The sequence below is a fragment of the Anomalospiza imberbis genome, chromosome 21 (genome assembly GCF_031753505.1).
Source record: "Anomalospiza imberbis isolate Cuckoo-Finch-1a 21T00152 chromosome 21, ASM3175350v1, whole genome shotgun sequence".
NCBI classification, from domain to species: Eukaryota; Metazoa; Chordata; class Aves; order Passeriformes; family Viduidae; genus Anomalospiza; species Anomalospiza imberbis.
The window spans coordinates 1,223,456-1,242,514 of record NC_089701.1 but is presented as its reverse complement, the minus strand read 5'-3'; the positions used below and the strand labels follow the sequence as shown (position 1 = coordinate 1,242,514).

The 19,059-nt window shown below is 45.9% G+C and overlaps 1 protein-coding gene across 5 annotated transcripts in view; it reads left to right on the top strand.

Annotated features, from left to right (window-relative positions):
• LHX2 (LIM homeobox 2) overlaps nt 1-18,218 on the top strand; it is a 34,382-nt gene extending 16,164 nt beyond the window's left edge. For 4 of the 5 annotated variants that reach the window (XM_068210912.1, XM_068210911.1, XM_068210909.1 and 1 more), the window contains exons 4-5: nt 8,114-8,319; nt 15,046-18,218. In XM_068210912.1, the coding sequence (XP_068067013.1) occupies nt 8,114-8,319; nt 15,046-15,333 (494 nt within the window). In that variant the 3' untranslated portion in view covers nt 15,334-18,218. The remainder of the gene's footprint in view (nt 1-8,113; nt 8,320-15,045) is intronic. The other variant, XR_011005556.1, reaches the window with a different exon arrangement.
• The last annotated feature ends 841 nt before the right edge of the window (nt 18,219-19,059 follow it).

Genomic DNA, 19,059 nt, shown 5'->3' with positions numbered 1-19,059 from the left:
CGGGCGGGGGTGCAGGGCTGGCTGTGCCCGGGCAGGGGCCCTGGGCAGCAGGTGTCTGCGGGCAGCACAGAGCCTGCTCACACGGGGGCAAGTCCTGCTGCAGTTTTGTTCAAGAGAGGTGACTCGGAGAAGAGTCGGGAAAGCAGCATCCCCTCTGCAGCCCATCGCTGCCCCGCGGCACAGCCCCTGCCCCTGAACCGAGCCCGGCAGCAGGAGGAGCGGGAGCGAACCTGGCAGCAGCCGGGGCTCTCTGGATCCAGCAGCAAACCTTCCGACGTGTTCCCTCGTTTAACCTCCCCACCGTCACAGCACTGTAATTTTACAGGCAAAGGAATTCGAGCAGCCTCCTGCCCCCCTCCCCCCCCATCTCCGCTCCCCTCTGCCCCTCGCTCCACTTCTCCGTGTGGCTGCCACCAGAACGGCTGGCATCCCGGGGGCTTCCTGCGCTGCTGCTTGTATGCAACGGGGCGAAAAAAAAAAAAAAAACTGGACAAAACAAAATTCTTAGATGTTGGTTTTATTCGAGGACTTGGAGGCGCAGATGGGCTTCCCCCCAGTCCGGCGTTTCCCGAGCCGGGCGCTCGGGCCGTCCCGCCAGACCCTGGGCACCGAACTCGTTTCCCCGCGTCGTTCTGTGCCTCGGTGCCCTCTGTGCTTCTCCCAGCCTGCTCGTCCCAGCCTGTTTTCTCTTTTAACCTACCTGCTTCGGACGTGTCCCGTAGGGCATAGATTTGCCTTTAACATGTGTTTCTTTCCCGGAGAGGGCGTTCGGTAAAGGCCAAGTTTGCTGCGGTTTGTTTCGAGCCTCATCTCTGCGCGCCCCGACAGCTGCGGGCTGCGCCGGGCGGCTGCCGCTCCGCCTGCGCGGGGAGGAGGAGGAGGAACGGGGCGAGGAAGGCGCGGGGGGGACACCGAGAAGTGCAGGGGTGGCGAGGAGCTCGGGCTTCGGGCCGGGGGAGGCAGCTCGGGAACGGGGGCTAACGGGTGTTTTGCGCCTGAAGGGAGTAACAATAGCGGCGGAATTGGGTGGTTTGCGCTGAAAACGGCGGGGAGAAAAGGCGCATCTCTAACCGGCAGACGCACCTCGGGAACAAATTTACCAGCTATTATTGGTTGAACTAATTGCTGAATAATTTGGAAGTAGTGCAAAAAGCAGTAGTCGTCCCAGTGGTGAAGGTTGATGAAAGGTGGATGTAGTGTTCTCGCGAGTAACAGTTCAGCTTTAAAACATGCATCAAATATGCATTTTTCCCGTTAAAAAACGTCTCCTTTTCGGAGGGATTAGCTTTTAATTGTCCTTCCGCTGTCTCCCTGTGCAGGGCAGATGTGCAGATTCAAAGGACCTGTAAACCGAATCAGCGGCATCTGTCCCGGATGGGAGCACAGCCTGAGAAAGTCTCACTGCTCCCTGACTTCCTAAATAAACCGCCTTTAACTGCAGTTTGAAAAAATCGTTTACAGAATAAATGCCGTCCGACTTTTAATCGTCGTTTAGCGCGTGCAACTGAAACTTTAGAGATCTTCTTTGAGTAACCTTTGGCTTCTTCGCTTAAGCTATTTATCTACTTTACTAGACCTATAATCGACTAATTTCTGCCGTAATAAGTGCCATTGATCTTGGAAATCAGACTGGGTTGCTCGTTGATGTAAAATTCCACAAACGAGTAAATTATTGCAAAGCCTTGGATTTTGTGCCTTTAAAAGATAAACTATCTAGAAATGTGATAGTTTCTCTTTTTATTTTTAGTGGAACTTGTCATTTCCTTCACAGAAATGCACAATGTTGTCCTCTGAGGGGATCTGTTCCTGGTGATTTGTGTAGAATACTTTGTGTAAATAAATCTACACCCAGAGGTGGTGGGAAAAGGGGGACCCATAAACTTGGCAGAGTGGAGACTGAAATAATTTTGTAAATTGGAGCAAATATTCATCTGCAACACGAATTAGATGACTTTTTTTTCCTACTTAAACGAGACTCCGTTTGCAGGGGGATGATGGGTTTAGATGTGGATAGAGCCTGACAAGTGGAAAATAGCTTAGAAGGATGCTGAAACTTCAAAAAGATTTCTTTTTCTTTCTTTTCTCTTTCCTTTTTCTTTTTTTTAAGTGTGTTCCTGTGATCATAATTTCCTCCTTCACTTGTTGGAATGGAGTTTGATGGGTTTTTTAGGTCAGTAAATCAATGGCTGAAAGCTTGCTGAACACAGAAGCACCTGTAAAGAATTCTGAATACTCCCTTTGTGAATTAGACCTCAAACCTCCCACAGTCTGCTATGTTTTATTCATTTGTATCTAGTCTGGCTTTAAGAACACTAAAATATCCTGGAAAATGACAGATGTTTTGAGCAAACTTGGGGCACGACGAGCTGATAAAATACCCATAATCTGTACAAACAGCCAAGATATTAAGAAACACTTCCTTCCCTTGCTAGCAGGAAGATGCCTCGTGCTTCGCTGAGAGGGTGACGGAATATCCAGGCTGGATAGACGTCCTCGGCGGATGGGGACTGGGGCTGGGGGCGGCTTTTTGCCGGGGGAGGGGAGGCTGCGGAGGAGCCGACCCAGCTCCCGGCAGGGCTCGGGGCAGCGCCGGGGACGCCTGGAGCTGACCCTCTCAAGTGGCTGTGTCAAAAGGGCTTTGGGGTTTTTTTTCCTGACAAAAATGCGAAAAGCCTGGAAAGTTTTGAAGAGCGAATCCCTCTTTCCTCCTCGTTTCCCTTGGGACTAAAAGCTCACAAAAGCTTCCCTGTGACTACTGTAACAGAGCGAGCAGACGGGAATCGCGGCTTAAAATCGGAGGTCTCGCGGAGATTTCCTAGGAAAAAATTAGCGTTTACCCCATTACCACCCTCTTCTTGCTTCTCCCCCTTCTCTCCCTCCTCCCGGGCTATGGTCGCCTTTCGGGTCCCCGGGGGCGTCTGGCCCCTCCCCGGGGGGCTGGGGCTGGGGCTGGGGTCGGGGCCGGGGCAGGGGCTGGGGCTGGGGCTGGGGTCGGGGCTGGGGCAGGGCGCCGGCATCGCTCCCGCCCCGAAGGGCGAGCGGGGCCCCGGGAGCTCCCGCGCTCCCCCGGCGGCTGCGGGGCCGGGGTCCCTCGGCAGGGCCGGGGTCCCTCGGCAGGGCCGGGTCCCTCGGCAGGGCCGGGGTCCCTCGGCAGGGCCGGGGAGCGGAGCCCGCCGCAGCCCCGCCGCCAGCCCCTTCCCCCGGCGGGGCGGGCAGCGGGGAGCCCGGCTCGGCCGGGGCTGCCCGGGTTAATCGCGGCGCTCGGGGACTGACCGCGCACTCGCACCGGCCATTCAGCGCCATTCAACTGGCTTAATTGAGGGGAAAAACCCTGGCGGCGGTTCCTCCCGCGGGGCCCGGGCCCGGCCGCCCCTCCCGGCCCCTTTGTTCTCCCGCCCCGCAGCCCCGGCCCGGCCGCGCTCCCCCCGGGGGCCACCGCGGCCGCGGGGGCCCGGCCCTTAGGCAGCCCCGGGGGGCACCGGGACGCGCAGCCCCTTTGTCCGAGGCGCCCGGGGAAGGCCGGAGGAAGAGGGCTTCTAATCCTGCTCTCCTCCGTCCTGGCCTTGTGATGCTCGGCCTGGGCTCCTTAAGACTCACTGGCTTTATCTCCTCAGAAACACTTCTTGAAATGTCAAGGTTGAGGCAGCGCTGTTGTGTCTGCTGCTCCATGGCTTGGCAGAGACACGCTCCTTTTAGGGCTGCCAGGCACCTCAGAAGCAGCCAGGGGTACCTTGCCTGCTCCCAGTGCCACAGCTTCACCCCTTTTAATGCCTGAGATGAGAATTTCAGGAATTTGCCTTCTCTATGTCTTCTCCTTCCTCCAAAGAGAAAGACTATGCCTGTTCCTGTCCCAAGTACCACTCTGAGGACTCTGTCTCACTTCTGTCCCCTTTGAGGATAAGGGTATCACAAAGTCCTCTCCACGCTCCGACCAAAGAACAAATGCGGCTGCACCCTGCCTGGTCTAGTTAATCACAAGTTCCCTCTCCAGGCAGCAGGAGGTTAAAACACCCCCTTGACTCCGATTACAGAAGGAAAGGGGTGTATGTTCCCGAGCCACTGTTGAGAGATAATGCACACACATGTCTCTTGTTTCATCACTCTTTCGGAATCAGGATTAGTTTTCTTTCTTTTGGCATAATCTAACATGTCAAGCACAAGCTACTAAGAACAAAATTTCCCCCAAAGGAAATTTCTTTTTCTCATCTTCATATACCATAACCTTAGCAACCTACTAACTGCTAAGCACAAACTTTGCCCCGAGTCCCAAGCCATGTGGGGCTCTGGTGATCTGAGGGTGAAGCAATGTTCCCAAGTTCTCCTCCTCTAACAGACTTTGTAACAAAAGCACCAGCACAGCCTGCTTTATGCTCCTGTTGTTGGGTTTAGGGAGGTGTTACGCATTAATCTGCAAAGGGTATTTTGGCTACCACTATCAAACATGCTTTTCCTCTTATTCTGTAGGGATGTAGTGATGCTGCCTGTGCACATCACCATCCTGGGGCCAGGAGGCCCGTGTGGGGCTGAGGGTGTGTGTACTGCCACTGCTGCACCGGCGGAACGGGGAGGGCAGTGGCTTGGGTGTGGGGTCTGGGGAAAGGCACAGGGCCTTAGAAATGTTCTAGGGTCAAAAAAGAGACTTGGCACTGCTTCAGAATTTGTTTTATCAAAAAATAGAAGTGAAACACTCATTAATTTAAGGCTCCTCTATTCGACTGGAATTCTACCAATTGTATTTCTGAAATCCCAGCAGGAGCCTGAGATACTGCAATGGAATGGAAATGTTACATATGGATAGTTCAGCAATTCCTCTGGGAGATACACAGGACACCACAAAAGAACAGGGAAGACAGTGCCTGAAAAACACAGGGTTGCGTGAGGAGCATGTACAGGGTTAGTTTTATACCCCGATGCCTTTTGCAGAAACTCCTCAGCTCTTAAAATCTCCACTTACACCCTTGGCCCGTTCTGTGTGTCTGTGCCTTCAACACCCATGGACATTGCAGATTCTGTGAGAGATGCAGATAATATTAGACTGAATAAAATAGCCTGTTGAGGATGGTGCCAGGCACCACAAAAAGGGGAATTGGCACCAGCCAGGACTATTTATGTCATATTGGGTGATGCCTGGGAGCAGCCAAACCACTTGCACAAGACAACGAACAGCACACACCCTCATGCACTTTTAAAATCTGTTCTGCAACTTCCATTGCAGACAAGGACATTTTGCCACTCTCAAATGTTTACTGCCATTTTAAAATTATTTTTACTTAGTAGATATTGAAGTAAAATGATGAGAAATTCCAAGAGTGAGGTGTTCTTTTTCCTATCAGGGCCTGATGAAAAGCTGACACCCTCATTCCATTCTGGGAGAGTTTAGAATCAGTTTTATATCCTTGGATTCTGAATGTATCTCATTCTCTATGGGACACATTAAAATCCAGCTCCTTGCAGCCCTAGGCTTTGTTTTGTTGCATATTAACAGGAACCAGACCTCAGTCCTGCAGACAGATATTTTGATGCATTTCCTCCTATGTCTGTCTTGTTGTTTCTTGGAGGGTTTTAAAGGCTCTAAGATGATGCACAATGGTCTTTTCCATTACTAATATCTGAAATTCTTTGGGTACATTTTAAACACAAGCATGATTTGATTTTACATTTCCATAACAGAATTTTCTATGAGCACTATTATGTTATTTATCCCCGTGCTCTTTATATCAGGAATTGTGCCTATGAAGGAGACTGGAGCACATGCCATGACTCCAGATGGGCAACTAGGTCTCAGATCTTAAACCCAAAAAGATTTGGCTACATCCCAAAGAGCTCCATTACTACTCCATTGTTACTCTCTCCCTCTAAGTATCTTACACCTTTTAAATTCAGGTGCTTGCAGTTTTCCATGCTGCAGGAAAACAAGCAGAAATGCTTCTTAAGGCCAAAATTTGGCACAAGATCCAGAGGTCTGGAAAGGATTTATCCAAATGCATGCACATGCACGCACACACGCACACAGGCACTCACATTTCTATGTACAGTACCGTTTTTTAGCTGCTTTTGAAATTATAGGAGTATAGAAACACACAGGAAACTTCGAGGCTTTGGACACTTTGGGCATATCTGTTAAACAAACATGCTTTTGGGCTTAGAGCTGAATTTTTGCAGGCCTTGCTCTGTATTGTGCCACGGCTTTTTAGCAGGTTTTGAAAGGGTGAGGTTTGTAAAGCAGCTACTGTGGCTGCTGCAAACCTGCTTAGGGAACCTGTATGCACCTTTACTTAGGAATCCGTGCGTTTTATTACCTGTGTATTTTTAAATCTGATTTTAACACACCCTGTCAGAATGTGTGTGTTTTCACTAGGGCTGAGACCCTAGTGAATTCACAGACAATGAATTCAAGTAACACTGTACAGCTAGGTGCATGAGATGTACTCAGTTGTAATTAAGCAGCAATAGCGGGCAATTGAAAACAAGCCTGTTGATGTTTTTAAGAAACTTACCAACAATTCCGGTTCAAAAGAATTTTTCGGTCATTTTTTGCATGCCATGTAGAACAGAGATAACGAATTTTCATTACTTTTAGCATAAAACTTGTAGGAAATTAAGAGGGACTTGTAGCTATTTGGACACGAAAAGCTAATTAACAACAGTTTGTAAGGGCTAATTTTCAGCTGTATTCCTAATTTTTATTGGATTTAGACTCAGTCCTTAATGTTATTTTAAGAGGGTTTCTATGGTTTACTGTATGCACAAATAAATGAAAAACTACTTTTGGTCTACGAGATTATTTTGCTTGGCATTCAATATTTAATACTACTTGATAATTTTTACTGTGTTCTTTTCTCACAGACCTTCTTCCTGTGCTTGATTTCTGCAAGTGTATCAAATAGTGTCATTCCTTGATTTCAAAAGGATATGGCAGAAGTGATCATTCAAACTTGTATTTGCGAACACATTTTTTAAAAAATGGAAATATAAACATATAAATAAATAAAATTATTTTTCATTTGGCATGCCAGTGAATATGTTGTAACAACAGCTTTATTTCTTTAGCTAGTCAGATTATAGTCATAATTTGCTGTCTGGTAGCCACAAACTTTATTTCTTTTATAGTGTTTCATTTAATGGTCTCCCTTGTACTCTACAGGGTTTAGTTTGATGGAGGAAATAATTATGATTTTAAGGAGTCTGTTCCACTGAGATTTAACTGGAGTGTATTGTGCAGCTCTCTTTGTGTGTTGCAGTGCAATTTATGGTGACACCCAGTACGGTAAAACCCTTTACGGAGTTGAGGACAGCTACTGTCCTCCCACAGAAAGTGGAGGAAAAGTTCTGTGGAGGTGGAGCAGAGGGGAAAGGAAACAGAGCTGACATTTTAAAAGCCACAGAGGGGAAGGCCAGGGTCCTTGCAGGCTGGTTATTGGCAGGGAGTGCCTGGAAGGTGCAGAAATATGATCCAGCTGTGCCCAGGTGGGCAAGAGGCCAATGGCCCCGGGCTGTGCTCGCCCCAGTGCTGGCACTGCTGGGCACCTCCCGTGCTGGGCAGCTCTGGGCCCCCTGGCAGGAGATACACTGAGGGGCTGGAGCGTGTGCAGGGGAGGGAGCTGGGAGGGAATGGAGCCCCAGGAGGGGCTGAGGGAGCCGGGAAGGGGCTCAGCCTGGAGAAAAGGAGGCTCAGCGGGACCTTGTGGTTCTGCACAACTCCTGACAGGAGGGGACAGCCGGGGGGTCGGGCTCTGCTGCCAGGGAACAGGGACAGGACAAGGGGAAACGGCCTCGAGCTGTGCCAGGGCAGGGTCTGGTTGGATATTAGGAAACTCCCCCAAAAGCAGAGGTGAAGCCCCTGTCCTTGAGGGATTTCAAAGCTCTGTGGCCCTTGGGGACACGGGTTAGTGGTGGCCATGGCAGCGCTGTGTTAATGGTAGGACACAATGACCCCAGAGGGCTTTTCCAAACTAAACAGCTCTACAAATCCATGAAATGGAGCAAAGGCAGGTAGGGCTTGTGCCAGCACGTGCTGTGGTGTGTCATTTTAATTGCTGCACTCAGGGAAATTGCAAACAATATTGGTTGTGGAGCAGGAGATTTACAGGCCTTTTCCTCTTGTTGCCCTAAGCTTTAAGTTGCAATGAAAACGATGGTGACCACCTGGACAGAGACCAGCAATACCCCAGCAATCAGAAAACAAAGCGCATGAGGACGTCCTTCAAACACCACCAGCTGCGGACAATGAAGTCATACTTTGCTATTAACCACAATCCTGATGCCAAGGACTTGAAACAGCTAGCTCAGAAAACTGGCCTCACCAAAAGAGTTCTTCAGGTAAGAGCTGTCTTTTGCCTTGAAAAGTAATCAAAACATCAATTTTATATTTAAAAAGCCATGGCTTTTGCTGGTTTTCAAGATATTCTTAATCATTCGTACCTTCTCTGAGACTAAGTTAATTCCCAGAAAGTATGAGAAGAGTTATTTCTTTTCAGTTTCTCTCAAGCAGATCACTTGGGTCCTAAATTTTATGAGAATTGTGAAGGTTTGGGGCCCTGCTCGTTTTCCTGGAGTTCTTTAATTCTGGTGCATGTTTTAGCTTCCAGACTGCTGTACCAAAAAAGTGACTCATTTTAGTTAGTGTGCTCACTGTAAATAGAGAGCTTTTAGTTTAGAAATTCAGAAAACATGTCAATGCTTACCTTTGTAAGAAATTAATCAACAGTTTGAATTCATTTTATCAGGACAAGGAGGAGGGCTTTTTGTTCATAACTGAAGTGGACGTAAATTAAATTTTGCAAAAACTTTTAGTCATAGTTTAGTAACTTAGAATGAAACAAAACTGCGTTTTAAAAGTACTTTTACCTGGGCATGGGAGCACACTCCATTTGAGCTATTGTGGGAAGGAAAGGGAACAGTATTAGTTGATTCAGCTGCATTTTAATTTATAGTTCTGCCTCAAGAAGTCAATTTTTAATGAGCACTTACCCAAATGCCTGTACCTAGAGATAAACTTGGGCATATAGGAGCCATGGCATTCCAGGATTTATTGCTGAAAGTTTTAAATGGGTCTTAATTGTAGAAAAAGGATTTGTGACCTTCCTAGAGACAGGTAGGGCTGCGAGCCCCATCCTGGGAAGCATCGTGGACAGCTCACATGTCACAGGCAAGTGGAGGGCAGGAGACAACTACTGAGGAAAACTGAATTCACTGGAGGGATCCTGGAGCTTTCAGGGCTAACCCCTACCAGAAGAGGAACAAAGGTTCTGTAGGCTTCCCAGTAAAATGACAAACTGTACGTAATGACCTCTCGTGGCTACGTCCTCGTAGCTGGATTGGGTTTGTTTCTCTGAGGCTGATTTGCTGTGGAGGAACAGACTCCTCTGGCAGGGTGAACGTCCCAGCACCTGATCTGGGGTTTCACAGCAGCTGCCCTTAAACCACACGCATGGCTGAAGTAATTTACTGCATTGGTCTATCCTTAGACTGACCCTTCTCCTCTATTTTTCCCTCAGAATTCAGACACTTTGGTGATACCAGGTCTGCCCACTCACACCTGAATTACCTGAGAAACGGCACATCAGTGTCTAGGAAGTGTCTTTCTATTATCTTTCTGTTCTCTCTTGTCACTCCACACCAACTTTGATTTCCATCTCTCTCTTTTTTCATTGAATGGGTCTTTCCTTGCACCTTTTTTTCCAAGTTATTGTCTCTGTTTCTTCCTACTCAGAACATATTTCTTTGTCTCCAAAACATGGCTTCACCCCACTACTCTTCTGTTCCTCTTTCAGTTTCTTCCTTGCTTCACGGCTTTTTCATTTCATCTTGCACATCACAATTTGCAGTTTTAAGGTGCTTTGTGGTCTTTTGTTTGTTGAAGAAATTTACAATTCCACCGAAGTTTTGTTATCATTTTGGTATTTGGTGTTTCGCTTGTTTTACTTTCAGAGTTAAATACTCCTTTATGTCCAGACCCCTTTAGCTGCAGTGGTAGGAGGCAATAGTTGGCGGTGAGGGTTGTTCCCTGAGGATGATGCTGTTGGAGGCAGTTCTAGAAAATGAAGCGATACTTTTTGTGGTACCACTTGAGTTTTCTCACCTCTTATGAGCACTCTCTAGTCATGGATATTTTGTTTGAAAATTAATTTGGGCCATGAGAACGCAAATTTGTATTTTGTATGTTTTAGAACCTTTCTGCCCAGTTGGTTTATCTCTACCTGTGAGTGACAATTAAGCTCATATATATGAGTTTTAGGGTTGCTCTTTGCTGGGAAAACTCGTCATGATGTTGGTTACTGAGACAGTAACAGCCAGAAACAGGCATTCCGTCTGTGTCGGTTATTGAACACAAAGTGATGCACAAGCATCGTTAGCACCAGCCTGTCCCACACCCCAGAGGTGTTTGCAGGCGTGCAGGCGCACTTGCCAGGAGCCGGAACTCTGCCACACTCCCTGTTTGTGAGCTGTGGGATCTTCTGTGTGCTCAGATCCCCATTCAGCTGGTGACGGATCCTGGCTCTGTGGACACATTTCATAGAATGTACCTTAAGAGGAAATGCAGGGAGCAGATCAGGAGAAAGGTGTACTTCCTAAACACACCGAGCCGAGCTCCTGGTGATTCGGGGAGCAGCACTAGTGCCCTTGCTGTAGAGACAGCCCCACGTGTCATGTAATGAGGGGACTTGGTGGATGAGCAGAGAATTTGAGGATTTTCTAAATGCTCTGTGATGCTGGAGTCGGAAGCTCTGACTGATGTCTTTGCTTTATATACAATTTGTCACCAGCTGCACATGTCCAGTGGTGGGATGGCCTGGAAATGCAACACTCTGCTTCTCAGAATGCATTTCCTTCAACGCCTTTGCAATGCACACTGTTCTCTCAAAGCAGCCACGTTAGAACCACAGCAAACTTATTTATATTTTAACACCTATTTTTATTTTGTTTCTTTCCAATTTAAGTTTGCATTTGCAATTTAATTCATATATCTCTTGTACCACAGCTGGGGAACACAAGCCCTTTATTGTAAGCTATCATTCGTAATTAATGGCCACAGCTAATTGTGGGCTAACTAACCTAACTGGCATAAATGCTGCTCTCTGGGGAACTGATCTTTCTTTCTGTGAGTTTAGAAAAGGAAGGTGAAAGTAGATAGCCCTGAGGAGGTGTGGTGTATTAGCTATAGGTATGTACCTCTTCTCTCCCCAGGCATCTGGAATAAGATTATCCACAGCCTAAGCACTTTAGGAACTTGAAGCATAATTTTTCAGTGTGTGTCTTTTACACCACTTATTTTTTTCTTGAATCAGTCCCCAGAACTCTACAGAAAGCACTGCATGCATTTGGACTCTGCTGGTCCAGTTTCCAGTAGTAAACAAGCCTAAAATATTTCCATCCCACGTGGGGACCTATGCTGCCCTTTAGTGAAGGTTTGCTTTAGGCTGCAGGCTCTTCCCGAGCCCCATTCATTAAACATCTCTTTGAAGAGTTATTAATCACAGCAGAGTCATCCCAATGTGTGCGCAGTGAGTGAACATAGTCTGCTTTGTGGTGTTGCATCCTCTGTGATTTGTTTCTCCACTTACTACTTAGTGAAATTCAGAGAACCAGAACCTGAATGTCTCCAGGTAGCTGTGTGAATGAGCAAAATTGGTTTAAAATTTTGTTTCTAGCAGAAGCTGTTCACACAGCTAATATGTAACAGATGCAGCAATGGAGGTGTTACAAACCAGAAAATAAAGTTATCTAAGGTGATGATACCATTAACTTCAGTATCCAAATTCCTCACAACACTTAGTGTGTTTATTTTCAACACTCCCTCATCATATGGAGATGCTATTTCATTCCTATTTGACTTGGTGGAGACAAAGAATTTGTTCCACAGATCACTGAAGAGGGAGTGCAATCTTTTCACCTCAGTAAATATTATTCTGCCTAACTGCTGAGTGCCCAGCTCCACGCATCAGCCCCGCTCACCGGAGTGTGGGAGCAGCAGTGGTGGGTCTTGCAGCTGCTTTTCATTTTTCCCTGGGAGTTTTGGTCCGTATTTTCCCCCTTGATTTGAAATAGCTCAGCCTTGTACTGATACAGTTGGACAGAAACCCACTAAATACTTCCCAATGATTTTGTTTATTCCTCAGTCCTGAAGGAATTGTGTAATTGATGTGAGATAAATCCTTCTGGAAGGATTCTTCCAGTTCTGTGTGTCTGGGTGGCTATTTCTGCCATTCCCTTCCAGGTGCACGGCCCGAGCTGCCCATGGGAGCGGCGGGGCAGCCCCGGCTCCAGCCCGGCACGCCGCTGTCCCTGCCGGGCGAATGGCCAGGGCCACAGGCAGGGGCAGCCCCAGGGGCCGGGGAACAGCCCGGAGAACAGCCCCAGGGGCCGGGGAACAGTTCCACGGGCCGGGGAACAGCCCCGGGAACAGCCCCAGGGGCCGGGGAACAGTTCCACGGGCCGGGGAACAGCCCGGAGAACAGCCCCAGGGGCCGGGGAACAGCCCCGGGAACAGCCCCGGGAACAGCCCCAGGGGCCGGGGAACAGCCCCGGGAACAGCCCCGGGAACAGCTCCACGGGCAGGGGAACAGCCCCGGGAACAGCCCCGGGAACAGCCCAGGGAACAGCCCCAGGGGCCGGGGAACAGCCCCACGGGCAGGGGAACAGCCCCGGGAACAGCCCCGGGAACAGCCCCACGGGCAGGGGAACAGCCCTGCTCCTCTCTCACCACTCTCTAACACAAAGGCTTTGCTGAGGATGTCAGATTTAAAGCACATGCCAGAATGTCACTATGGTGGAAATAATGTTATCCCGTCTATCATAAGGGAAGGTGTTTTCAGAATTCAAATAACTTGATGTATTTTCAGTAATAATGCACATATTTATTATACAATTTTAAAGAGCCTTGTAACCGTTAACTGATTAACCTTGACAATATTCCAGTGGGGAAGGAAGTAAAAGCAGTCATATAATCTCTATTTTCAGATAATATTTACGGGATTATATGATATTTTCAATGTCTAATATGAATTGCCAGCGATAAAGAGACAATGAACCATGTTATATGTGCAGCTCCTGAAAGCAGTGTGGATGGTCATTGGCAAGGGCAGCTGAACCCAGGTTTTCATATTAGTGGAAGATGAGGGGAGATCCATAAACACCAGAAATCTTTCTCACTTTACATACTACATGTTTCCAAAGAGTACCATAGAGCCTCTTGCCCTGGTAAGGTTAAGGAGCAGTTGGACATTTAGGAGAATGTCATACTTGTCATATTTAGGACTACTGAATATAAAAATATGGGTATTTTAATGAACATAAGTGTGAAATTATGCAGAAGTAGGTGTATCTACAGCTGGCCAACTGGTTTGTCTGTTCTGTTTTAATTATGCCATGGCTACATGAACACACATAGCGACAGCAGCCAGCTCCAAACTCCGTTCCACAGCTGTTATCCCTTATGCAGTTGCCAGAGGAAAGAAACCAACCACTAAATTATTTTGTGGAACAAATAGAAATGATCTCTACCTGAAAGGTAAAAAGTCCTGTGAAAGTTCCCGTTGCTGTTTTTGCTCTTCCTGGGCAGTTAGTGCTTGAGCCTTTGTGGTTTAAGTGAGCAGAACAAGGTGATTGGCTTCACCCACAGCCCCTGCACGCGAGGGGCTCTGAGCAGTCCCACGAGAGGACACTGCTTGGGGATGTGTCAGGTGAAAACATCACTTTGGGCTTTGCCCCTTTTCCACCGCATTGCTGGTCTGTAGCAGGGTCACTGCTACACTGCACTCTAATAAAATAATGGGAATATTTTTACTTGTGCAGGTTTAGGAGAACTTTTGTACATGAAACTGATAAACAGCCTCTAAATGAAGTGTTTTAACACAGCAAATGCCGACATAAACTGGTCTAAAATACGGAGCTTTCAGAAAGAAGGACCGGTAGGGATGTGATTTGTGCGTGGCCCTTGAATTTGTGCCTGAAGGATTATCTCCTTGTGGCATTCCCTGGAGAGAGTGTGAGAGACAGGGTGTGCACATTAAAGACCTTTGGCTGCAGGAGAAAGCTTTCCAAGGAAAGAAGAGTGCTCGATAGGGGGAATTTGGAGCTGGAGCGTCTCTAGACGTGAAGAGAGGCGGGGAGAGGTGAAGCAGCCGGGGCAGGTCCATCAGCTGGGACTGCAGTGGGAGCATCGCCCGCTCCGCCTTCCTGCGGTGCTCCCTCCCGGCACTCGGCTCGGAGCCTGTCCCTGGCAGGGCCAGGCAGCTCCAGAGCCAGGAGCAGAATCTCTGCTGTGTCCTCAGGAGTCCCACACGCTCACTTTCCCTGTCCTTCGCTCGGATAAGCAGAGAATGCAAGGAGGAGAAACCTTGGGAAAATATTCTGTGCGGTTGCCATTCCTACTGAAATCACAGTTTCTGATGTAATGTAGGTCTTTAATACCTTTCCAGCCCCTTTTCCCAACGTTATAACAGTGCTGAAAGCATTTGATAAAGGAAACAGGCATAGGCGAAGGAATCTGGAGCATTTGAGAAAGAGTAAGAGAAGAGTAAGAAAGAAGGACAGTCCTTTCCAAGGAGGGGAGCGCTGCAGGCATGTGAGGGAGCTCCTGGGGCAGCAGGAGCCCGTGGGAAGGCAGGGTGCCCTGGGCTGTGCCAGCAGCACTTTGGTGGGAGATGGACGTGAGACACAAGGGGGGAAACTCCTGATTTTGTGTCCATCAGGTGCGTGGTGTTTGCCTCACCCAGACCAATGCTGCCGGGATCGAGGGCTGGCGAGGATTCCGCATGCTGCCAAATGTCTGAGCATCCTTGCACACACCTCGTGCACTCAGCCTGCCAGCCTCCATCCTTAGCCCACTCCTGGCCCAGGCAGACTGCTTGCAGGGGTCGAAGGACAGGGAAGAAGGAATATTCTGCAAGCAGAGGCCGTTTCTCATGCCTAGAGCTACTTTTCTAGTATGTTACCAGTAAAAATGTCTTTCCCAATTCCAACATTGATGAATTTGTGAATATGCTTTTGTGTTTAAACACTGCAGGCCTTTAAATGCTACCCTGTTATATTAAACTGTTTCAGGTTTGGTTTCAAAATGCTCGAGCCAAATTCAGACGGAACCTCTTACGTCAAGAAAACACAGGGGTGGATAAGACTTCAGACTCAACACTCCAAGCAGGGACCCCATCAGGTCCTGCCTCAGAAATATCCAATGCCTCCATGAGTCCATCCAGCACTCCCACTACTTTAACAGACTTGACTAATCCCACTATGCCAACTGTGACGTCGGTCCTGACATCAGTGCCCGGAAGTCTTGAGGTTCATGAATCTCGAAGTCCTTCACAGACAACTCTTACAAATCTTTTCTGATGACTCTTTCTTAATAATTTCTTTAAAAAAGAAATTATTCTTAGCTGAAATTCCAAGTGTATTTTAATAGAGGCTTTGAGCAACTGACTAACCACAATTAGGATCTCTCCTAAAAAACAGAAGGAAATGTAGTGTTCTGGTATTATGGAGTATGGACTGAAGAATAACTTGGAAGATCTATTGCAACACAACATTTGTGTAACTGTACAGTTTTGTGGACTGAGCAAGGGAAACAGCAATTAATTTAAGTTGGCTAAAGCTTCTGTATTTTCAAAGACTGCCATGTGCCTTATATACTGTTTTATCTACATTCTTTGGATTCCATGTCCACTTCTCTCTTTTTCTCTCTGTATATTTATGACCAGGGCAAAAATGTTAAAGAGTTTGTTACTTTGAGTAGTCCTAAGCCTTTCATTGGTTGCTTTGTTGTTTTAGAGTTTTAAGGTCGAAGTCTGTTCGAATACCAGAATTTGTAAAATCTAACCAGTAATAAAACCACTTATGGAAACTACTTGGTAATGGCTGCAGTTACATTTAACATTAGTGTCACAATTGAGGTAGGCTGACTGGATCTAAAAGGGTTAGAAAAACACACTTCAAACACAGCGTCTGCCTAGGAAAAACCCTAAATATGATGTACACATCCCTCTGGTTCCATCCCAAAGTATTTATGGGTGAGAAATCCAGCTTGTACAACAGTCTAGGTATCGTCATTGTAGAGAAATAATGTTAGTTGCAGGTAGAAGTTATCAGATAATGTTAAAACTCAAATAGAAGAGCTATGTTTCATTTTGCCACGTGAAGGAAACCTGACTTTAGTCAGCATGCATGGATCTTGCTTTGTGCAAGGTGTGGCTTGTCCCATGTCCTGGAGGAGGCCAGCGGGGCCCCACAGCTGTGTGGCCACAGCTGGTCCATCACGGAGGTGGACACTGGGAAAGGTTTGCCCTAGGAAAAAGGCAGAAGTATTTCAGGTTATTTTACAACACCGGTGGGCGAAGTTGAGGCAAAATTATGTTTTATAAAGTCACAGCCTTACATTTTTTGTAATGTTTTCAAGGAATAAAAAGCCAAGGAAGAATATATTATTGACGCTAAAAGTGGTAATTCCTTTAATGATTATGGACCTTTCAACACAACTGAATTCCTTCTCCCCAAAAATCTCTGCAGAATAAAACTCATATTTTGAGGTTTTTTCCTATTGTTTTTAAAATTGCTTTTCTGTAATAAAAGAAATACCTCAGCAAAGTTTAAATATGTATAAGAATGAGTCTACACTATGCTGTTTGCTCAGTAGGTTTAGAGGTTTGGAGTGGTACATAACATGCAGATGGTTGTTCCTTTTCAAACCTGTTCCAATCAGTTCTTTCAGTCAGATGTTGGGTTGTACTGGCCAGCTCTCTAAAACTAATCCCTCATTCCCCTTGGATTAGAATTACTAAAAGATTATTCCAAATAAACAGCAAGAGAGATGCCAAGATTTGTGTTCTTTGCCCTTCTCAGGGCATTGAAGATGATTTTGTAGGCTGGACTTTTCCCTAACAGTGTTTAGGTTTTAAAAGTGCTACATCTATTCACCTTTCTGAGCTGCAAATTTGCTATTCTTGTGCAAGCCAAATTCCTATCAAGATCAGGGAGAGATTTCAGAGCATGAGGACTATGGGATAGTAAAGCTGACATAATTGGGTCATTTATTAACCTTTTTAACACCTTAGCTTAAAACCCCCAGAGGTGAGCTATGGGCAAAGCAAGACAGTCCTCAAAGATGGGAACTAGCTGAGATCTGTGAGAGGGATCGGGGCTGGTCACCAAACCCACAGGTGGAAGGGTCTGTTGAGTTTATGCACAGTGATGAGACATTAAAAAAGATGATTTGTGTTGAATTTATAAATGTTACAGGTTTATCCAGGACGTTTTTCCTCGTAATCCAAATGTCTGATAAGGATGTTGTGCTGGTTGGTGGACTGTAACAGGTACATATCTGCCTTTCAAAGCTGTTCTGACACAGAGATTCTGCTGTTTGTAACATTTTGCTCATTGTCAATCACCTTGGAGATTTTTATTTTTTTTTAACACGGTAAGCTGGATCTTTTCTTGATTTAAAAGGCAATTTTGGTCCACTGTTAAATGGTTACAGCCCATAATTAAAACCCTGTGTATTAACCTGTGAACACTTTAAAGATTCTGAATCCTGAAATCTGAAGCGTTACGGCAAATGTAGCGGAGAACAATTCCAGTGGTTCTTTAAAATTGTACTGCTATTATTTGTGATCCTGTATCTTAACTACCTGAATCCATGTGGATGGAAACAACTTTCAAATCAATTCTCAATATTGCCTTTTCAAACACCTGACCTTCAAGAAGGGGAATACTCTCATGTTAATCTTATCTGAAACCTATACGAGACAATTAGAGAAATTGTCTGGTTAATCAAATCAGGGATTTTGCATATAAATAAGAGACAATATTCTATGTAGGGTCTTTATGTAGGTGCATTAGGATTCACTCTGGCTCCAATGACCTATGTTGTCCCCATGACTGTTTCAATCCTGTGGTATTGTTTGGTTGTTTAGAGCTTGTTGGTTTTGAATGCTGTACATTTTTTTACTACTGCAATCCTAATGTTTCTTCACATTCTTGTACAGTTCCACATTTGATGTATTAGTCTGAAATTCTGTTAAAAACATGAACAAAAATGGAAATGATATTTCTTTGGAAGTGTATTTTTGCTGTATATCTAATTTGAACTAGTTGAACATACTTCTTTACATTTTGCATGATAGGTGTGTAGTTCATTTTTTAAATATGAAAGAGACTTAAAAGTAACTTAGAACAAGAATATAATGAAACTATACAAATATGGAAATACATACAATGATTTGCTACTTTTTGACTCAAGAAGCTTTTTGAAATACATTTTGCCTAGTTTATTTAAGATAATGCAGATATTCTGTCTCTGAGTTCATGCATAATACAGAACATAAGAGGGGATTATGTACTAGAAAAACTTTCAGGTCACCTTGGTACTCACCAGCACGCTGGATTATTCTTGTCAAGCAGAGAACGGACAATGTATTTTAAGAATGCTGAATATATTTTGATCTACAGCAGAGAGGGATGGGATGGCTGCAAGTGATATGTAATCACAGCTTAAAATGTATTGACTCTATTAATGGCTACATTTCATAAAACATATTTTTTAAAATTCAAATTATCTAAGTTTGGGACGAGAATACGAAGGATCATTATATTAATGAAGAAGTTGAATGTGTGCCCTGGAAGCAAAAGTTAATTTATCAAATATACTGTGGATGCAGAAGGGGCCTCCAAGATATTTTGGTTTTCAAACTGCCTTTTCCTCCTGGCTGTTAAAAACCCCACATAATTAGGCTGCTTTCCTATAAGTGTTTGCTCTTTTTGGTCTGTTGGAAGGAAGCTTAGGCACCTGTAAGAACAATCTTCATCTGAAGGAAAAGGAGAAAAAGACACAAATCAAGCCAAGAACCAGGCTTCGTGCTTAGGTGTGGTGATGGCAGAGACACCCAGGTGACTGAAAGAAGTTGTGTGTGTGCATGCTTATGGTCTGCAGGGACTTAGTAATGCTTGGAAGGAGGGATTTTAATTGAAAGTAGGTGATTTATGATTTTTTTTTGTTTCTAACCTCAGCAAGCCAGAGCTAATTACATCACTCTGTCGCTGGTTTTAGAATGCAATTTGACATGAATT